Source organism: Scardinius erythrophthalmus (genome assembly GCF_964197995.2).
Source record: "Scardinius erythrophthalmus genome assembly, chromosome: 8".
Taxonomy (NCBI): domain Eukaryota; kingdom Metazoa; phylum Chordata; class Actinopteri; order Cypriniformes; family Leuciscidae; genus Scardinius; species Scardinius erythrophthalmus.
Window position 1 is genome coordinate 15,359,121 of NC_138228.1, and position 20,729 is coordinate 15,379,849.

The 20,729-nt window shown below is 37.1% G+C and overlaps 1 protein-coding gene across 25 annotated transcripts in view; it reads right to left on the reverse strand.

The window, feature by feature from the left end:
• The window catches only part of mical3a (microtubule associated monooxygenase, calponin and LIM domain containing 3a), a 96,119-nt gene that overhangs the window by 46,332 nt on the left and 29,058 nt on the right, over positions 1–20,729 (reverse strand). For all 25 annotated transcript variants that reach the window (XM_081372641.1, XM_081372629.1, XM_081372635.1 and 22 more), the window contains exons 7-17: positions 20,592–20,692; positions 18,292–18,549; positions 17,763–17,878; positions 15,915–16,041; positions 12,178–12,271; positions 12,010–12,036; positions 11,493–11,640; positions 3,151–3,347; positions 2,872–2,990; positions 1,751–1,822; positions 1,475–1,654 (exon numbers count right to left, since the gene is read on the reverse strand). In XM_081372641.1, the coding sequence (XP_081228767.1) occupies positions 1,475–1,654; positions 1,751–1,822; positions 2,872–2,990; positions 3,151–3,347; positions 11,493–11,640; positions 12,010–12,036; positions 12,178–12,271; positions 15,915–16,041; positions 17,763–17,878; positions 18,292–18,549; positions 20,592–20,692 (1,439 nt within the window). The remainder of the gene's footprint in view (positions 1–1,474; positions 1,655–1,750; positions 1,823–2,871; positions 2,991–3,150; positions 3,348–11,492; positions 11,641–12,009; positions 12,037–12,177; positions 12,272–15,914; positions 16,042–17,762; positions 17,879–18,291; positions 18,550–20,591; positions 20,693–20,729) is intronic.

Consider the following 20,729-nt stretch of genomic DNA (forward strand, 5'->3'; position numbering starts at 1 on the left):
ACAGATTTTATTTCATCCTGTGGCCAAGATTTGAAATTTGGTCTTCTGGCTCTATATCATCTAACCCCGATGATATTGGCACATGATTTGTCATTTGACATAAATTTAGTGAAAGCAAGCTCTTCTTTGGCGATGGTGTATGCGGTTATATTCATAGACAGTATGGTTATATTTGACGTATCCTGCCTATTAAAAGCCTTAATAATCTAACCTGATGAACCTGATTTGTTTGCCACACACCTGTCCCTTCATTTTTTGCTTGGCACTTTATTGCTATTAATATGCTGTATTAATCTTTGTTAATCTTAGTTAATAAAAATACAGCTGTTCATTGTTCATTAATGTTACTTCACAGTGCATTAACTATGTTAACAAATAAAAAAAATTGTTTTAATAATGTAGGCTATTAGTAGCCCAAATGTTGAAATTAACATTAACAATAGTTAACAAATTAACAAAGTGCAGTTTATTAATAGTACATGTTAACTGTGTTAACTAGAATTTAATAAGTGGAACATTATAGTAAAGTGGTATACCGATTTGTTATACACCGATTCAGACGTCTCGTGAGTGTGTTGGACAGATCAGTTGTTTTAACCATTAAAGTGAATCGGTTCAAATGAGTCATTAGTTCGCGAATCGGACGTGTCATTAGGGTAGCATACGGCAACCGTTGTGTGATTATTTATCCCGGTAGTTTATTTTTTAGCACAATTCACACTCCACGGTAATTTAGGAGAAAAAAAATCTCTGAATGCTCCACGTGAAACTTCGGTCTTCCGCCCTTTTTCTATCGTGTCAAATGATTTTGATTAATGCGTGAGGGAGAAAGAGCAAGACAGCGCTCGTGTTGTTTGAAGACGTGAGAGTGCGCGCGCGCGGCCGGGGCTTTCTCTCGTCAAGCGCAGCAGTCACTCACTCACGCACCGATCAAATAAGGCTTTGGCGGCCGCCAAAAAAAAATCAATGCAGGAAAAACCCCGGGATTGGTTATATAAAGTTGGATAGAATGACGGCCCGGCCATCGCGTATCAGCGTACATAAGGTACACACTGTGAAGTAATTTGCAAACGTTTTTTAGAGAAATGAAAACAGGTCGCACCACAACCATTATTTGCACTCGCACAAATGCTCCCAAATATATTTTTAGGTCGCACAGATTAAATTTCAGGAGCATATGCGACCAAAATGGTCGCAATTTCGAGCCTTGGGATAGGCTAAAAAAAACAAAAAAAACATTCAAACGCAATGGCTCTTACATCATCATCTCATCTCGTGCACCACTGATAAGGTTGCCTTACACCTAAAATTCAAATGCACCTTTTTTTGCATTAGATTTTTTTTTTTTTTTTATTATATAATCAGCGAATATTCAAAATTCTAATTTTATTTCGACAGCCCTACTTGTTATTTTATAAATCCACAAATGTTTGAAAAGTTTCCACAGTCATTTTAGGCTGCAGCTCCAACCCACCTGTCTTTTGAGTCCGGTAGACTGCGTTGGTGCGTTCTCCTCGAACTTCGCTAGCAGCTGTGTGGCCATTGACTTCACTTTGTTGTTGTTGTTTGCTGCTGCAGCCGAGTCAATTTTACGTTCTGCCAGAGCTGTAGCTATAGAGGGCCTTTCGTCTCGATTAACCCTCTGCAGCTCTTCCTGAGATGTTGAAGAACAGGAATGAAAAGATTTAGATATGTACATACACAAGGCAATATGTTGCAAATACATTGATCCAGTAAGTTATGGCCTTACATCCTCTGACTGTCCAGTCTGGCTGGTCTTTCGTCTTTTCCCCTGTACATCCAGTTCCTTTTCTTTTTTATCCTATGTGAGATTTGAGAGGAAACGTTGAATGCTGAGATTACAATAACAAACCAGCAAACTCACAACTGGTGAGAAAGGAGACATTAAATCATTGTAAGAGAACATTTTTGTGATTTTAACATGCAAATGAAGCATCCTGGTGCACTCTGACAAGAAAATAAAGGGAAAAGAAATTAAAAAAAAAAAAAAAAAAAAAAAGTTGACACTAGGGTTGGGCATTGACACGATTTCAATTCAATTTGATTCGATATTGTTTAATTTGGGGCCGATCATGAACAGTACAAATTTCCTCAAATAAAAAATCTCTCAACAAATGCTGTAAACTATACAGAGAACCTCAGTTGGTCATCAATATAATATTAAAGGTTCAAATTAATTTATTTGTAAGCTACCTAAATTACACAGAAGGAACTTTTCATATTAACATAATACATTTTTAACGACAATTATGTTTTACTTGTTTTTTACATAAACATTTAAATGGACTTATTCAAACATTAAATACTGAAGAACCGGTTTAAGTAAAAATACAATGAATATGCAATATAGTGCAAATATTTAGCATAATGCTCCTCTCGAAGTTAATTTTTCTAGCTGACAAACAAATTTTTTGTACATTGAATGACTTTGAGGCAAATGTGACGTACATTGTTTACATGCAGTGACGTCGTTCTGCAGTTGAAACTCTGAGATTACATGTGACATGATACAGATTTCAGTAAGCTGTACCATATCTTTCAACATACTTTCTGATGTATTCATATTTATTTTGTGCTGTAAAGCCGAAGAGATGATTGGTTCACGTAAGCTCCACGCTACTGCTTGCTTGAACTGAGGCAAACCACATTAAAGAGCACCAAAAAAGATTGCGAAAGCTGGCGAGACATCTATGGTCTCACTCAAGTCTATGGGAAATTAGCCCATTTTTATTGATTATTGGGAGGTTTATTGTGCTTGCAATTTCAGATTCAAATTTCGCCGAAAAGTAACTAGTTTGCAGGTATGCAAAAATCAAATAATTCTGCAGTATCAAAAAGAAAATTGACTACCTTGGGGTTTCGTTTGCGGGAGATGGCGATGCTTTGACCCAGTTTACTGAGGAATGAGATGGGTGATTTAGTGCTGGCAATCAACGCAGCCTTCTCCTCAAGGCTCATATTGTGGTTTTCTGAAAGAAAAAAGAAAAAAAGAAAAAAACATGAATAATAAACTACATACATCAAGGAATTGCATGCTAGGAAGAAGCATAATTTTTAGCATAATGTCGCAACATTCCTTTTTGGTTTTACAATTTTCTCTGGATGCAATATTGTAGAACAACAACTCACCACCAGGTGGCACAGTGTCCTTGAACATTTCATAGAACTGGCTGAGGTACATCACCATGGAGAGCTTGTCAGGCTCCACCACACTAGACATCTCCTTCCCGGTCATGATGGGAGAAATTCCAAACTCCTTTTCTGCCACGTCAAAAGCCTTCTGGTTGTTCTTCTCCACGTCTTTCTCATCCAGCGAGTCAAAGTCACTATAATTATAAAACATCACAACTGAGAAACATCTTCATATATCATAATCGTGTTCATAAGCAAGTTGTACGACTGCAGACAAGTGCTAAAAAGTTATTTAAAACCACTGAAACAAGATAACAAAAAAAGAAGAGCAGAATCAGAAAGCAGATTTACAAAAAAAAATAATTATCATACAGGTCACAAGAACATCTGCTAAATATTATTTTCAAGGGCTGTTCACAATGACAGTGAATCAGTTGCAGGAGATTGTAAAGTTAGTATAGTCGATATTACTTGGTTACGGCATCCAACACATGAGCTTTACTGTATGGAGTCCAACTTCTGTCGACAGCATTGTGTTAAATCAAAGACTTTAGATATATAAAGACGGTGAATTCATATTACTATGAATGGGAGAAAGTAAAACGCGTTATATGGCGGAATAAATATAAGAGCCAATCGGCAATAGGTAAAGTCATTGCGTCTGCCTTTTGAAGCTCTGGTTGCTATAGATATTTGATGTTTCCCCATTCAAAGAGATAGGAGCTGTTCTTGCATGACTGGAATAGCTGAGAGGCATTTCAAAGATGGCCACCGGGTGAAATGACTTGCCTTAAAGGGACTTTGGTTAAACTGTGAAGATGAATCTGCATTTGCTGCATTCCCAACAGTCTGTATTGCTCATACTGCGTCAAAATGGCAAACGTCATTGAAACTGTTAGAATGAACGCTTTTAGAACAGAAACAGAAACCGCTTTTAGCTAAGAACTACTACTTGATTTAAAAGTGATCAATTTGAAAACATCCACATCAAACCATCAAACTGACATACCATTCAAAGTTTGGAGTCAGTCAAACTTTAAGAAATTATTGTCCGCAAGGACACATTAAATTAAACAAAAGTGACAAAAGACATTTATAACGTTAAAAAAGATTTCTATTTCAAATAAATGTGGTTGAATATACTGTAAACTGAAAGAAAAAGTGGTTTTCACAAAATACTAACCAGCACAACTGTTTTCAAGATTGCTGATTTGGTGCTCAGGAAACATTTCTTATTAGAATGATTTCTGAAGGATCATGTGACACTGAAGACTAGAGTAATGGCTGCTGAAAACTTTGCTTCAAAACCACAGGAATCTTTAAATATATTAAAATAGAAAGTTTAAACTGTAATATTTCACAAAACTGAACTAATACACTGCATAAGTGTCTGGAGAGCTAGCAAGGAAGGCAATTGTTGGAGCACAGTATACTCCTCAGAGAATTCCACTAATGCTGCCTAAAAACAAAAATGCAGACTAGTTTAGCTGACTATAACAAACAGCTCATGAGCAAAAGCTTTTAAAGGTCATTCAGCATCTGCTCTAATGGAGAGAGTTATGATAATGCTAATGTACGTCTCAAAGGCTAATGAGGCTTTCAGCTGCTCTACATAACAGACCCCAGTGAAAGAATAACTACAGTTTCTGCCCTTCTGCAAAAGAGCAACTTACCAAAATGTACTTTTATTACAGTGTGCTGTACTCAACAGATGAATATGCCAAGTAAATAAATACCACATGGTGAACAAAGCTATATATAGCTCATTGAAAGTAACGAGGTGAAGACAAATGAACTGCCACAGGTGAAGAAACATTTGAGTATTATTATTATTATCAAAGACCGTATCACTGCTGACTCATATTCTGCAGCTTAATAGCAAAGTGGTTGAATCTTTGGCTCATTGAATCTTTTGTTTTGTGTCTAGTTTTTTACTAATATGTTTTTCTCTGTCTCCTATTATAAAACAGGGCTGGGTATTGATACAGATTTTTTTTAGACTGATTTGATTCTGATTAACAAGTTCTCGATTTGATTCAATTCCCATTTTGATTCTTATTAATTTGACTACACCTCAGTAGTAAATGTCCATTTTGCTTATATATAGAAAAAATATAGGACAGGGTTTCAGACTGATTCAAACCGGTGAATTATCTTTACAAACTATTCATTAAAAAAAACTACTCAGAGTAATTCATTTGTGAATCCGATTAAACTGGACTACATTAGTCTTTATAGTAATGTATAATGTATAATGTTTTCAGTTACATTCACCAAGACTGAATTTAATTACAGTAAAAACAGTAATATTGTGAAATATAATTACAATAAAAAAAACAAAACTTGATTTTAATACATCTTAAAATGTCATTTATTTATATGACGGTAAAACTGAATTTTCAGTAGAATTACTTGATTTATTCTCAAAATTACTCCCGTCTTCATTGTCAAACGATAGAAAAATGTATAAAACATTATAAATGTCTCTACTACTGTCACTTCTGTTCAATTTAATGCACCCTTGCTGAATAAAAGTACCAATCATTTTAAACATTTGTCACAGGTGTTATTCAGTTGTTTGTGTAAAACCTACAGTAGAGAATGCATCTTTTATGCTGATAGTCCAAAGCTCATTCATACAACAAAACCTCATAACTCTCTCAAAACGGCAAACATTTTTCTTTTTAACTTTGCCTTGATCTCGTGTCTTCTCACACTGCGGGGGCATATGACTTAAACGTCCTCTCAAAAACAAGTTATGCTATTCTTTGTATGAACTGGATCACTTTTTTGTGATCAAATTTTTATTGAGTTACAGAATATTATTGTACAGAAACAAAAGGTAAAAGTGAGCATCATTCTGAACACTTCTCTTTTTCTTTTTTCCCCTCCCACATTCCCAAGGCGACCATATCCCCCCACCCCCATCTCCCAAGGATACATTCAGAGTATACATAGTCTAAGAACAGTGCAAATCAAAATCCAAATCCAATAAATAAAGATTATAATATGAGATAAAGGTCTTACAGACGCTCCTTAATTTTGGAAATGGCATCTAACCATGCTGAAATAGTCCTCAGAGAGGCTCCATGTAATCTTGCCACTGAGAGCTCCATGTTCGCAATGTCTAAAAAAGAATGCATCCAGTGAGTCCACGCTAGAGAGTGTGGAGGTTTCCAGCGCAAGGCAAGCATTTTCTTAGCAGCAGTAAGACCACAAAAAAATAACTTTTTCTGAGTTAGAGAGAGAGTATAAGAGGAATCATCACTTAGAAGCAAGAGTCTCGGACAGCATGATATCTCCAACTCCAAAATGTCCTTCAGGGTAATGGTAACCTGTCTCCAAAACTCATTGACTTCAGGGCAATCCCAAAACATGTGCATGTATGTCCCTATGCATCCAGTAGAGCACAAGTCACATTTAGGAGAGGTGGAAAGTTTCATTAAGTGACGCTTCCTGGGAGTGAGATACATCCTATGAATCATCTTGAAATGGATCAATTGGTGATTAGGATTTTTAGAAACATGTTTAAGGTTAGCCCATATTGAGTCCCAACATATGTCAACACTGTCCTCTGAATCAGACCCATAAATATCCCTGTGCCAAATGTCCACCACAGGTAACCTTTTATAAGAAGCCTCCAGAAATAATTGGTACAATGACGAAACCATCCCCCTTGTGTTTCCATATGAAGTAAGCAACTTATGCAAAGTAAGACAGCGAATATCAGAACCCCAAGGAACCCCATATGCACGCATGGCAGATCTCAAGCGCAGATAAAAGAAAAATGAAGTGCCTGGTAAATTATACTCTGCACGTAGATCATTAAACATGCGTAAGCTATTGTCCCCCCAAATATCAGCCAAAACATTAATCCCTCTATCACTCCAGTCTGGGAAAACAAAAGGTTTATTGCCCGATAGAAGATTATGATTACGAAATAAAGGAGAATGAGAGTGCCATTTATGGTCATCGCGGGAGAACTTTGAAGCCGCCCGCCAGGTAGAAAGAAGGTAAGCTATTATTGGGCCAAAATGCTGTTTCGCGCTTTTTAACGGAATGTTGCAATAAATCAAATCCTGTAGTCTATAAGGTAAAGCCAGATTAAATTCAATCGGTTGCCAAGATACAGCAGAGCCAGAATTCAACCATACTGTAAGAGGACGTAATGTGAAAGCCCAATGATAAAGCCTAAAGTCAGGTAATGCAAGTCCGCCGGCATCCTTGCAACGCTGTAGTGTTAAATACTTTATACGGGGGGCCTTACCGTTCCATATGAACTTAGAAACTAATTTTTGCAATTTAGACCAGAAATCTAAGGGTGGTGACAGAGGTATCATAGCAGAAAAAAAATTAATGCGAGGCAAAATATCCATTTTGATGATAGAAATTCGAGCTTGTAAAGATAGTGGAAGTGATGACCAACGAGTCAAGTCCATCTCTACACGATTATATATACCCTGGAAATTTTTCAGAGCTATTGTGTGCAGAGATGGAAATATGTCAACACCCAAATATCTAAAGCTGGTTACTATCGGTATAAAAGATGGTAGAACAGAATTAGAGGATGAATTATTTAAATGCATCAATGAAGATTTGTTCCAATTAATCTTATACCCAGAAAATTGGCTAAAACTGTTAAATACTGACAAAATATGATGAATAGACTCAGCTGTATCACTAACATATAAAAGAATGTCGTCTGCATATAACGAAATTCTATGTGAAGTGTTACTAAAAATTATAGGGCTAACCAAGGAATGCTGACGAATTTTCTGTGCAAGAGGCTCAAGAGAGAGTGCAAACAAGAGTGGTGAGAGAGGGCATCCCTGACGAGTCCCACGTAATATAGAAAACTTTGGAGAGGTGATGCCCCCTGTCATAACCACCGCAGAAGGGTTGGCATATAATACTTTAATCATATTAATATAATTTCTGCCTAAACCAAGGCGCTCCAAAACTGACCAAAGGTAAAGCCATTCAAGCCGGTCAAAGGCTTTCTCAGCATCCAAAGACAAAGTTGCGCACGGTATGTCCATACCACTGGTTACGTGTATAATATGCAATAACCGGCGAACATTATCAGCCGCAAGGCGAGATTTAATGAAACCAGTCTGATCATTATGCACCAATTTAGTCATGAGCGAATCTAAACGAGAAGCCAAAACTTTGGCAAACAGTTTCACATCACAATTTAAAAGAGACAAAGGTCTATAATTTCCGCACTGAGTCAAATCTTTATTAGGCTTTGGTAACAGAGTAATAATGGCCATATTTGCACTATCATTAAATGAACCCACCTGAATAGAATAAAGAATCATATTCAACAAAGGCTGTCCCAGCTCATCCCAAAAAGAAAGGTATAGTTCAGGTGGAATACCATCCCATCCCGGAGACTTACCCCTCTTCATATGTACAAGAGCATCTTTTAACTCATCCAATGAAATAAGAGAGTCCAAAGATGCAGCCTCTGCTTCAGAGAGACATGTAAGAGTCAAATCTTGAAAAAAGTTATCACACAGAGTCTGACTGAAAACCAAATCCGGTCTATATAAACTCTGATAGAAATCTTTAAACTCTTGATTAATTCCTTTGGGTTCACTTATCAAGCCATTAGAAGATTGGATTGCCATAATATTTGAATACTTTTCACCATTCCTTAATCGAAGAGCTAAAAGGTGACTTGGCTTAGCGCCGTTGAAATAATAAGTTCTTCTAACTTTGTGCATAATAAACTCCGCTCTATGCCGTAACCGTGAGTTAAGTTCTGTACGCATCACCTTTATTTCTTTCTGAACATCCTCAGTGTGACAAAATTGCTGACAATTCTCCAGCCTATTTAGTTTTGTCTCAAGAGTGGCTATTTCATTCAATCTTGATTTATTTAATTGGGATGCAAAAGAAATAGAAGACGACCGTATGCAACCCTTAATAGCATCCCAGAGAAAGCGGGGATCATCTACCGAACCAGTATTTATCTCTATAAACCATCTCAACTCTCTCTTGAGCATTGCACAGAAATCTTTATTTTGTAGTAATGTGGTATTAAAACGCCAACGTGATGCTCTAGTAGGTCCAGACACAAGAGAAACTCTAGCCGAGACCACATTATGATCAGATAAAGGGCATGACTTTATATTGACACTGTGTACTACTGAGTGTGCAGCATGAGATATAAGAATATAATCCAATCTAGAATAACTCTTATGCCTGGCTGAGTAGAAGGTGTACTGTCTTTTTGTAGGATAAAAAATGCGGTATACATCAATTAAACTAAGATCAGACATAAATTTACATAATTCAATAGATGATAAAGATGACGCTGAATAATTTTGCGCACAAGAACGATCAAGAGAGACATCAACTACCGCGTTCATATCTGCACCGATGATAAGAAAACAATCTTGAATGCGCAGTAATGTTGTAGTAAGGGCAGAAAAAAAATTTGGGTCAAAATGAGGAGGAGCATAAATTGAAATAAATGCAAAATTTTTACCCGCGATAACTGTTTTAATGTATGATACTCTGCCTTCTTCACAGCTATATCTTTCTAGAATATTAAAAGAAAGCTTTTGTTTTAACACAACCAGAGTACCCCTCGATTTACTATCCAGTGAAGACGAAGCAGCTACAAAATAAAATTTGTTAGAAAACCTCTGAACATCCGACTTTCTTAAATGTGATTCTTGGATAAATGCCAAATCAACCTGTTGCCTATGCAAGTAATCCAGACATGCAGTACGTTTAATGGGACCGTTCAGTCCATTTACGTTCCAGGTTACTATATGAAGTGTTTCTGTAGCCATAAATTAGCTATAAAATAATATAAAGAGACCAAGAAAACAATTAACTTGGCATAGAACAGTAAAGAGAAAGCAACACAGACGTATATACTCTTTAAAGGGAGAAATTCCCACCCACCCTGGTCGCCACAACCCATAAGAACACCCAAATTCCCCAAACAAAACAAATAAACCTCTATTACTAACAGAGCATCCACTAAAAAGGAAAAATAATAATGAAAAGAAACATAGAAAAAGAAGGAAAAAAAAAATCGAGTTAAACATTAACCACCTTATGAACAACGTGACCCCGAGGAAGGCGGCAGACACAATGTCCCCGCTCCCCACTCATTATTAAGTGTTATTAACAGATGCGTTTATCCTAAACGGCAGATTGTGACATTCAGAACGCTAGACAATCAATCTGAAGAAATAAACAAATGCAGCGGTGAGGGAGGAAAGCCATTAGTGTAGTATAATGTAATTTTACCCTTCCTCATTCTCCTGTGCGGCCAAACCATTCAGAAAGTCTTCAACCTCCAAAGGGGACTTAAAAATGTGCTGAGTCGAACCTCGCGTTAACTTCAGCTGTGCGGGGTACATCAAAAAGGTCTGAAAGCCCATTTTCTGAGACTTGTTGGTTACCTCCATGAAGGAACGGCGTCGGGTCATAGTGAACGCACTATAGTCTGCGGCAAATCTGACGTCTTTCCCATCCACCTTGATTGGAGATTTCCTAGATGCTCGTAGAATTGAATCACGATCGGTATAACGTAGCATCTTCATAATGACCGTGCGAGGCCTGCCAGAGTTGTTGGGTGGGCCGATGCGATGAACTCTCATGATCTCCGGTTTAGCCTCGGTCAACGAAGGGAACCATACAGGTAGAGATCCCGAGATGTATGTCGTGAGATTTGTGGTTTCCACGCCTTCCGGGAGATTCATAATACGAACATTATCCCTGCGGCTCCGGTCTTCCAAATCAGCCATCTTTTCCTCCAAGGTCGTCAATCTGGCGGCAGATTTGTCGTAATTTTTCTCCACTTTGCCGACCCGGCTGTTCAGACTGGAATAACGATCGCGCAGTTCTCTAACCCCCTTAGAGCAGTTGGAAAGCTCCGACTGAATATTATCTAGCCTGTCTTGCAACGTTTTAAACTGCGCTTCAATAAACTGCTGCTGTTTATCCATAGCCGAGGCAATCATGGCAGCGAGCGAATCCTCCATCTTTTCTGCCTCGTGCGCTTGTTCACGCTGCGCTTTGCTGGCCGATTTTCCTTGACGAGAAGACATCCTGTCGATGCCCAAAGTCAAAAAATAAAGCAAAGTGTCGAGCAATTAGCGAAAAAACGTGGATATATAAATGAAAATGAGTAGGGTCGGCGGAGTCAGAACACTATGCTGCCATCATGCTCACAGGTCACGTGCCTTCCCTCGTATGAACTGGATCACTGATTCTCTGCTGCAGTGTTTGTCCTCCAGTCCTGCATCTCTAAATATAGAACCATAATAACACAGGGCATTTTTTGGGATCAGCATGTGGCATACTGCACTTACATGAGGTCTGGTCTGTATCGGTGGATGAGCGCACACAACGCCAAGCCACTCTTCCAGGACGTGGTGAGATCAGACACACTGACACCTCGGTATCCCTCCGTCTGCCTCTGACACCAGTTCAGCAGCTTACTGGAGCGCACGATGGACTCTGATGGGAAGTAAGCAAAGTCAGCAGGCGCCTCTGAAGCAAGAATATGCATATTCAATAATGGTATGCGCCGACATCCAATCGGATCGGAGTTAGTCACATAACCAGAGCAGGGCCTGAAGAACTTTCATGGTGCATTTCATTCCCTTTTGAGTGGTTATGAAACATTCAAGACATCGACGACACTAGCAGTAGTTCTAAGTTTGTGAAAATCCACAAATATGTTAGTGCATAGTTTAATTCTATAGCGCTCGAAAGACACTTTTCCATTCCATGTCAGAGTTACTCTTTTCATACAATAAACTGCACAAAGCTTTTTGAAAAGCCTGTAGAATGTCATGCATTCAGATCAGTCGCCCGCAAATTTACCTTGCAATTGCTTCTCAAGCAGAATTTCTAGGAGGAGAATAAATCAAGTTATACACATTTACTTTTGACACCATCCAACATGAAGGGTGAAAAGGCTAAATAAATGTATGGAAAAACAATTTAACCACAGCTGATGTGCAATACTAATGTGACACTAAATCTACCCACCATTTCTTGTGAGCTTAGGAGTTGAAGAGTTGACCACATTCTCAATGTCAACGCGCAAATCCCTGGTTTCTCCAGTGTCCAACAGATGCCGTACCTGCGGACAATTATAGTATTAGTGCTCATGTTTATTTCTTACGAGGGCCACCATTATCCAAGCGATCCAATATCATATTTAATAATAATAAATAATGGTCATCCTTTATTTTTTTGTTGCAATGGCTGATGCCATTACCTAGAGAGCAGGGTGGCAGATGGCCGATTTAATGCCAATATATACATAAAAAAAACCCACAATATTTACTCAAAAGTAGGGCTGTAACAACTAATGATAAAATAGATTATTAGCGATAATGAAAATAATCAACAACGAATTTGATTATTGATTAGTCGCAGTTGTGAATAACACATTTCTTTGAACAAAACGCATATGGAAAACAGCAGAGGACACAGCTGCAGTTTAAGTACATGATCCAAGCTGTCCAAAAGATGAGAATATATTTATATTTATAAGCGTTCAAACACGTTCAAACACATTAACCACGTCTTGCACTGCTGGTCTTTGCTGGTGTGCTGTTTAAAGCATCTGACATGTGTTTTCTTCACCGCATAACTTACATTTTATGGATATATCCTTATCTGTATATGTCAGAAAGTCCCATAAGCATTTCCATTTTGCATATTCTGACAACAAGTGTCTTGTTAAACTTCAGTGTTCAATGAATGAGAGCTGGTGGGCGCATACACAAACACACGGAGTGCAGTAGAATTAGGTTCGCAAAATTTTGGGAATTTTCAAAGATGGAAACTTTCCATGGGAATTAATGGGAATTTAAGGGAATTAACAGGAATTTATGGGAATAAACGGGAATAAACTGGGAATTTTCAAAGTTGAAGGTTGGCTCTTCATAGGGAACTTAAATATAGTTGAGGAAAGTATATTTTAGCATAATCTTGACTAAAACAAACAGATGCCATTCAAATACACTTGAATATCCATGCCATTCCTTAATCACATGCACATAGCACACTGCTTACTGCATGGCTATTGAGACCACACCCCCTACTGGCACTGTGCATGCCTCCATCACATGTACAGAAGCCCAAAGCACAAGACTATTGAAGGCACACATTTGAGCCTGTGGACTAAATAAAGTGAAGTTTTGATGATATTATGGGGAAATATATTTACTAAATGTTTAAATTGCAAATATCACATACAAATGTATTCATCTAGTAGATAGCAAGCTGATAAGTTAGATGCTAAATAAGCTAGCATAACTTTATTTACCACATAAGGCAGATGCTAGCTACTAGAGATGCACCGATTACAATTTTCTTGGCCGATTCCGATTTCTCATTGAGTTTGACCTGCCGATACCGATTTTAACCGATTCCGATTTCATTTTTTCTAACCACTTTACAGCACCACAAATATTTATTTCCTATCTTGTCTTTAATAGAACATTTTGCATAGAACATAGAGATATTTTTTGAACAGATAATCGCTATAAAATGGAACTATATAAATTACTCCTGGTGTGGGAAATTAAAAGTTAATTAAAAGTAAACTAAAAGAAAGCTTATACTGTATATTCTGACTAGTTTACTCATTTTTTTTTTTTTTTATAAAACACCAAATAGTACTTTTACCCAAACTGAATAATAAAAACAAGTTTAAATGGGTAAATTTTTTCAAAATTTCCAAAATTCCCCAGCTTAACTTCCCATGGAAATTTACCGGAAACTTTCCGGAAATTTTCCGCCCCTTTGCAACCCTAAGTAGAATAGGAGCATAATTATTATTTTCAAGCACCCGTACGAACCCTGATAATAATTCTGACTAAAATACACATTTTGCTAAAAAAAATATTTTTAAGTTAAGTTATAGGTTTAAAATTCTACATCTAACATAAGTAATCATATTTATGAGAGCAGTAACAGTAAATGCACTATTGTTGGAATAGCCCATTAATGTAATATAATTACTATGTTTAGACGAGTGAATGTGTTCCTCATACAAGTTAACAGTTTTTGCTTTTATTTTTGCTCATTTTTAATTGTCATTTTAAGTTCTGCTTTAAAATAGTAAGCAATCAATTGATATTGGTTTAGAATGTAATGTTTGTATGTTAACCCTTTTTTGCTTATGCACAGCATAGCAAACATATATACATTCACAATATTTGTTTTCAAAGGCTTTATATTACACATTGTTTGGAGAACAGCATTGTGTAGGATGTGGAATAACATTGTTTAAAATAATTGATTTAGGTTGTTAAAAATTAAAAAGGTTGTTAATGTATAATAATTTTTAGATTTTTCATCGAAAAAATTATCAACAGATTAATCGATTATCAAAATAATCATTAGTTGCAGCCCTACTCAAAAGCCAGTAAAATAATCTGAAAATAGAAGTTATTTTTGGGGATGCACTCCCTCTGGCCATTGCAAATAAGCCTTCATTTGTTTTTATGTTATAGCCAATAACAGATAAAATGGACAATTTATAATGTAATCAATATTATGGGATTTTCTAAATATTACATTTAAGTGTTAATTATTAAAATAAATATTTAACACAAATTATAAACGTAAATAAATATTATAAATTATTATAATATTAATTATTTATAAAATATAAAATATATAAAATATTATTTATAATAAAAATTATTATAAATTAAAATAAAATCTGAAATTGTTTTAAATATTAACTTTAAAAGAGTGGCAAATGTGAAATAAGTGGACAAATGATCATTCACAACTAAGGGTGTGTTCACACTTGGCATGTTTGGTTAAATTAAACGAACCCTGGTGTGATTGCTCAGTGCGGTTCATTTGAACGTGTGAATGCTGCCATCGGAACCCTGGTGTGCACCAAATAAGCGGACCGAGACTGCTGAAAAGATGGGTCTCGGTCCACTTCCAAACGAACTCTGGTGTGGTTCGACGGAAATATGAACGCAACACGGACCAAAGACATGTAAACGAACCAAAAACAGGAAGACAAGACCCTAAAAAGTAAAGAATCCTCATGCATATCGTTTTTTTCTCATCATAGTTTGCCTTTCACAGTTCGGTACAGGCATCAGAAACACATCTCCTTGCAGCAGATCATTTGTGTGTGTTTTGACTCCTTTACACATTTTATAAGCTCTTCACGAGTTCTCAGCTGGTCAAAATACCATCATATGCAGGCTACGTACAACTTATAAATGCAACGAGCGCATTAATCCTAGCACACAGCATTGTTTTGAATGTTCGGTAAGTTCCGTCTCAAAATAGGCTATATGTAATAAAAGCCGACCAATCAGGTTGTGAACATATCTCTATGCCTTTATGTTCTGTGATAAAAATGCCAATCTGAATGCTAATCGGACCAGGGCTAAATGCTTATTTTTTTGGTTCAGACCAAGCGGACCGAACTACAAAGTGTGAACACACCCTAAATATCCAAAACCGATTATATTGATCCAATTACAACTGACACAAATAATAAAAAAATAAAAAAATATCTAATACTGGACAATAACCAATAAGGTGCCAAATCTGCCAATATATTAAACAGCTCTATTAATCATCCATTGCCAAAGCCTGTCAGCAAATTTTTGAAACTGACAAAAGGGGAATGTATGTGATCTTTGGATGATGGCGACCATCTTAAAATGGCCAAATATCGACTAGTACAGTATGTTGGTTTAAAACTAGGCTGATGGGTCAACTGTGCAAAAACCCACCTGGTTGGGCCTCACTTGGTGAAGGCTGATGTTGGGGTACCGTGTAGCTGGGTCAACGCTGTAGCGGCTAAAGTTCTTACTCACATTCTCTGGTGTCGTCTGTGGCAGCAGTCGATAGACACTTTCCCTGAAACCCAAGGGAGCAGTGGTCATGATTACTACACACCATGAGATCAGACCCAAATTCCCTTAATCTTGGCATTAGTCCCATTAGTGATGATGTCTCAAGATGAGACCCTAGGGACATCATGCAGGCTACTCGCTCGCAAAACACTTTTGCTTCCCCACAAACATGCTGCTTATTGCATACAAGTAGAAAAGTGCTTTACCACTGTGACTTACCCTGGCGTATGCAGCAAAATAACAGTGCAGGGAGAAAAGTAACACTAAATGACAGCCTGTGAGGGCTTGAGCTGTTTACTGCTCAGTTTGAAGACACAATCACTGTCAACCTCATCATAAGTGCTCTGCAGCAGCAGTATATCACTCTGGATGTTTTTGATATGGCATAACACCATATTATTTGTATAGTGCAGTAAAGACTTTTTTGATATTCAACATCTCTATTTGTGTATGAACTCTGAAATGGTGTACAATGTGACTTTCTTTCAGATGAATCATCATTTAAACCATATTCACAATGTTTTCCCTATATAGGGCTGGCATTTACATTTTTGTGATTTTGTGTCATGCAATTGTGTTCCCCACTTTTCACACTGCACGAGATTACAATACATGATTTCTCACAATGCAATAAATTCACAAAGACCTTTCATTTCCAGAGTGAAAAATGTAGCTATATCAAGAGCAATTTTTTATTTCTTCTCATTATTTGCACAGACTGTCAAAAGTTAAAAACTTCTGACACAAATTGAATTAAAATGCAAAAAAAATAAAATAATAATTATTCCCATTATTATAACTTGATGCGATTCGCTAAATAAAACAAGCAACACAGTGAGGTCATGTGACAACCAAAGGACTTGAACTCATGAATATGCAAATTAGTCCCCGCCTCCACTCAATCACACCTGCTCAGACTACCTGATCCACTCAGTCAACTTTACTGTAGTAAACCCTACACAATTCCAAGTGGAAATATTGGTTAAATCCAGCCATATATGTTTGAATCAGAAAATGATTGAGAAGAAGACGACGAAGAGTGAATTGTACAGGGTCAATTCAAGTCGACGTATCAGAATGGTAATACATTTTATGTTTTGCTCTCTACAACATCGGACACAAAACGGTAATAGATAGGATAGGCTAAGCCTTTGGCTCGACTATATTATCAAACGGCTAACAATGTGTTGCTAATGTTACACAAACCATGTTCCCATTGGTCATCTCAGAGTCAGACAACTGCCTTCAGATATCAGAATCCTTTTAAACGCTTTGAACATCATAGAAAGTCCGTGGAGAAAGGCATTTAGTTTATCATAACATTGTAATATACATTATATACATAATTAACCAGCTATATTGCATTACATACAAGATTATAGGTGTCCTTGTGCTCACTGTGGAAAAGCCCTGCCCCACACGTTGACAGGATTAGTTACATATTCGTGATGTAGAAAACAGGGGTGGCTTGAAACCACGTTTTTGAGACTGTCTTTGGTAGACTGCAGTTTTCAGGAGAAAATACTCAGTAATGGTGTTTTTGACTGATGACTTTGCACATGGTTTGTCTTAAAGCATAATAATACACCACATAGACAAACAACACCATTCAAAACTTGATTTTCACCACAGGGGGGGGGTGTATATGGTTGGGGTAGTATATACTGCACAGCATGCTGTAAGCAGCTCACTAGCTTTCTGTTCTGAACATAAAATCTGTCTTACCGTTCAGCCAGGACCTCCAGAGGGGAGCTTCCATTAGCCCAACTACGCACCATCCACGCTGCATCCATGCCTGCCAAGAAACCTCTTGCTATTCCAGTGCCCATTGGCCAAAATGGCTAGACACAAAAAAACACCACATTTCCATCAGTCAACTTGTTCCTCATACACTAAGAGTGATAAATGAGTGGCTGTAAACTTCATATTAGAAATCAGTCACCGTCTGTTTGGAATATAATGGAAAAACTACCCTCACAGCCGCAGTCTAGATAGTTTAACTGTGTGTGATGTTTTAAAGTAATGCTTTCATTACCACAGATTCTAAAGTGGTGGCTTCAGATTTATGTGCGAAAATGTATTTTCAGAAGTTGAAATTTGTCAAAGGAAGCCATTGGAGAAGAGCAAACGCCAATTTTGTGGTACTTCATGGAAAAACACCATCTGGTTCTATTAATGTAGGTTATAACAAATAACAAACTACCTTACAAGAAGATAGCCTTATTTCTCTCCCTCACATGGGTTTTCCACTCACCTCTAGAAGGCTGTCCCCCACCAGGGCTACTAGCAGCTTATGGCCGTTGCGCTGGCGGACGAGCGCTGCATTTTCGGAGGCATACATACAGGTGAAGTCAAACATGGCGACATCAGGTTGGCCGTAGTGGTTGATGGCAAAATCCAGTTTAGGAAGCTGCTGATTGGTAGAGAAATCTGCCGCCTCTCTAGCGTAGGAGAGCAAAGCCTTCTGGTCAACATTGGCCCTGGAGAGCAGCATTTCTGTGTCGACATAGTCCTATACAAGAGTGGAGGGAAATAAATAAATAAAATAAATATACATATTTTATTTAATAAAAAAAAAATATATAATACTACTTTAAAATACTATGACCAGGGTGTTTCGTGTTCTGTGTGTGTGGTTCAAGTAATCCCAACATGAAGGGGCTAAACTGTCCTCACAAAGATTGAAATATATCTGAAATCCATACTAAGTGATGTTTTTTGAACATGTAAAAATGCTGAAAGTAATCATTATGTCTATGGAAAGTTCCCATAAAACATGAAAACCCAACAGTCAAACAATTTTCAGCACTGAAAACAATGTAATCACGAAATAGTCATAAGGTGGGTTTGATTTTTCAAAACTACGCTCAGTTGTCTGCAACTGTAGAGCACCGCAAGGCATATAATTCAGTCATGAGTGGCTGTGGGTGTGGTAATGGGATATTTGAGAGGTCTTTTCCTCTCTGATTCATGTTGCTACGAGAGACTAGTGTTTGTTTCTGCTAACAGCCAGGCTTTTTAAAACGGATGAGGACTCTCAGCGCTGACACTCATTTAAAATGGCTTTATTTTGAGCACCATTACAGTATAATCCTGACACATTAAATACAAGTGTTTTTTCCCCCAGTGGGATTCTGTCATTTATCCTGAAAAATGCAAAGCAAGTATGACTCTCTTGCAACCTATCGAACTACATTAATTGGTGTCATTACTGTGCATCATTATATCAGTCGTATTGTGCAAGAGTTTATGTATGAGTGTGAGAGAGAGGGCTGGGATTGAGGTTCCTTGTTAATGATTCAACAAACTTGGCAGTACTGGGAACAGAGCAGAAGAGCTCATTGTGAATAAATGGGAACAGACTGTCAGCTCAAAGTAATGATTATTTACACTCCTATGGCCAAAAAGCCTTCTAAAGACATAATTAAACACCTAGAACTTTAGTAGGATACGTACACTAACGTATCCTACTAGTAGTAAGTACACTAACATTCAAAACTTTTGGGTCTGTGAGATTTTTTTTAATATTTCATATTTAAAAAGTCTCTTATGTTACAATTTAAAATAACTGTTTTCTATTTTAATATGTCTTATTTTAATATGGAATTTATTCCTGTGATGAAATGCGGAATTTTCTCATGGTCTCATGATCCTTCAGAAATCATTCTAATATGCTGATATGGTGCTCAGGAAACATTTCTTATTATTACCAATGTTGAAAACAGTTGTGCTGCTTTTGTGTGGAAAATGTGATACATTTTGTTCAGATTCTTTGATGAATAGAAAGTTCAGTAACACTTTATTTTACAGTGTCATTGTTACATAATATGTTACATGTAGTTACTATAGTAATAACTATATATTATGCATAATTACATGCAACTAACCCTAAACCAAACCCTAACCCTATATAGTAAGTGCATTACTTAATATTACTCAGTACTTAAATGTATAATTACAGTAACACTTTAAAATAAAGTGTAACCGAAAGTTCAAAAGAACAGCATTTATTTGTAACAGAAATCTTATGTAACATAAATGACTTTACTGTCACTTTCGATAAATTGAATGTGTACTTGCTTAATAAAACGTAATTGGGTAAAAAAAAAAGAAAAGAAAAAAATCTTACTCTCCCTAAACTTTTGAACAGTAGTGTATATTCATTAATGATTCCAGTTAAGGCAGTACTTTGGCATTCAACGCCCCAAAAAAACATCTTAAACCATATGTTTTTTGCTGGTCTTAGATGGTTTAAGCCTCACCAAGCTAATGTGTGTCTGGTTTAGCTGGTCAGTCAGCTGGTTTACCTGCCACACCAGACCAACTAAAATCAGCTTAAGCCGTTCAAGTTTGTTTTTTCCAATAGGGTCATATTGTATGTTTGTGCTACATAAATCAAATCGTGTGCCTTGAGTAGAGGTGTGCTAGTACTTTTCTAAGGGACATAGAAAGGCAAACAGGAAGAGACTGAGATAAAGAGTGAGGGAAAAGTGAGAATAAAAGAGTGGAGATTAGTATAAAAACTGGCAAAAGTCAAACTCTTTGATCACTCACATGTAGAATAACGCCCTTCTCCAGCAGACTCTGCTTTTTGGCAGTCATTACAAAGTAGTGTGTGTCATCCTTATAGTAGACAATGTTTTCCAGGTCAATTCCTGTGGAGGCAAACCAACAGAGAAAAGGACAAAATGA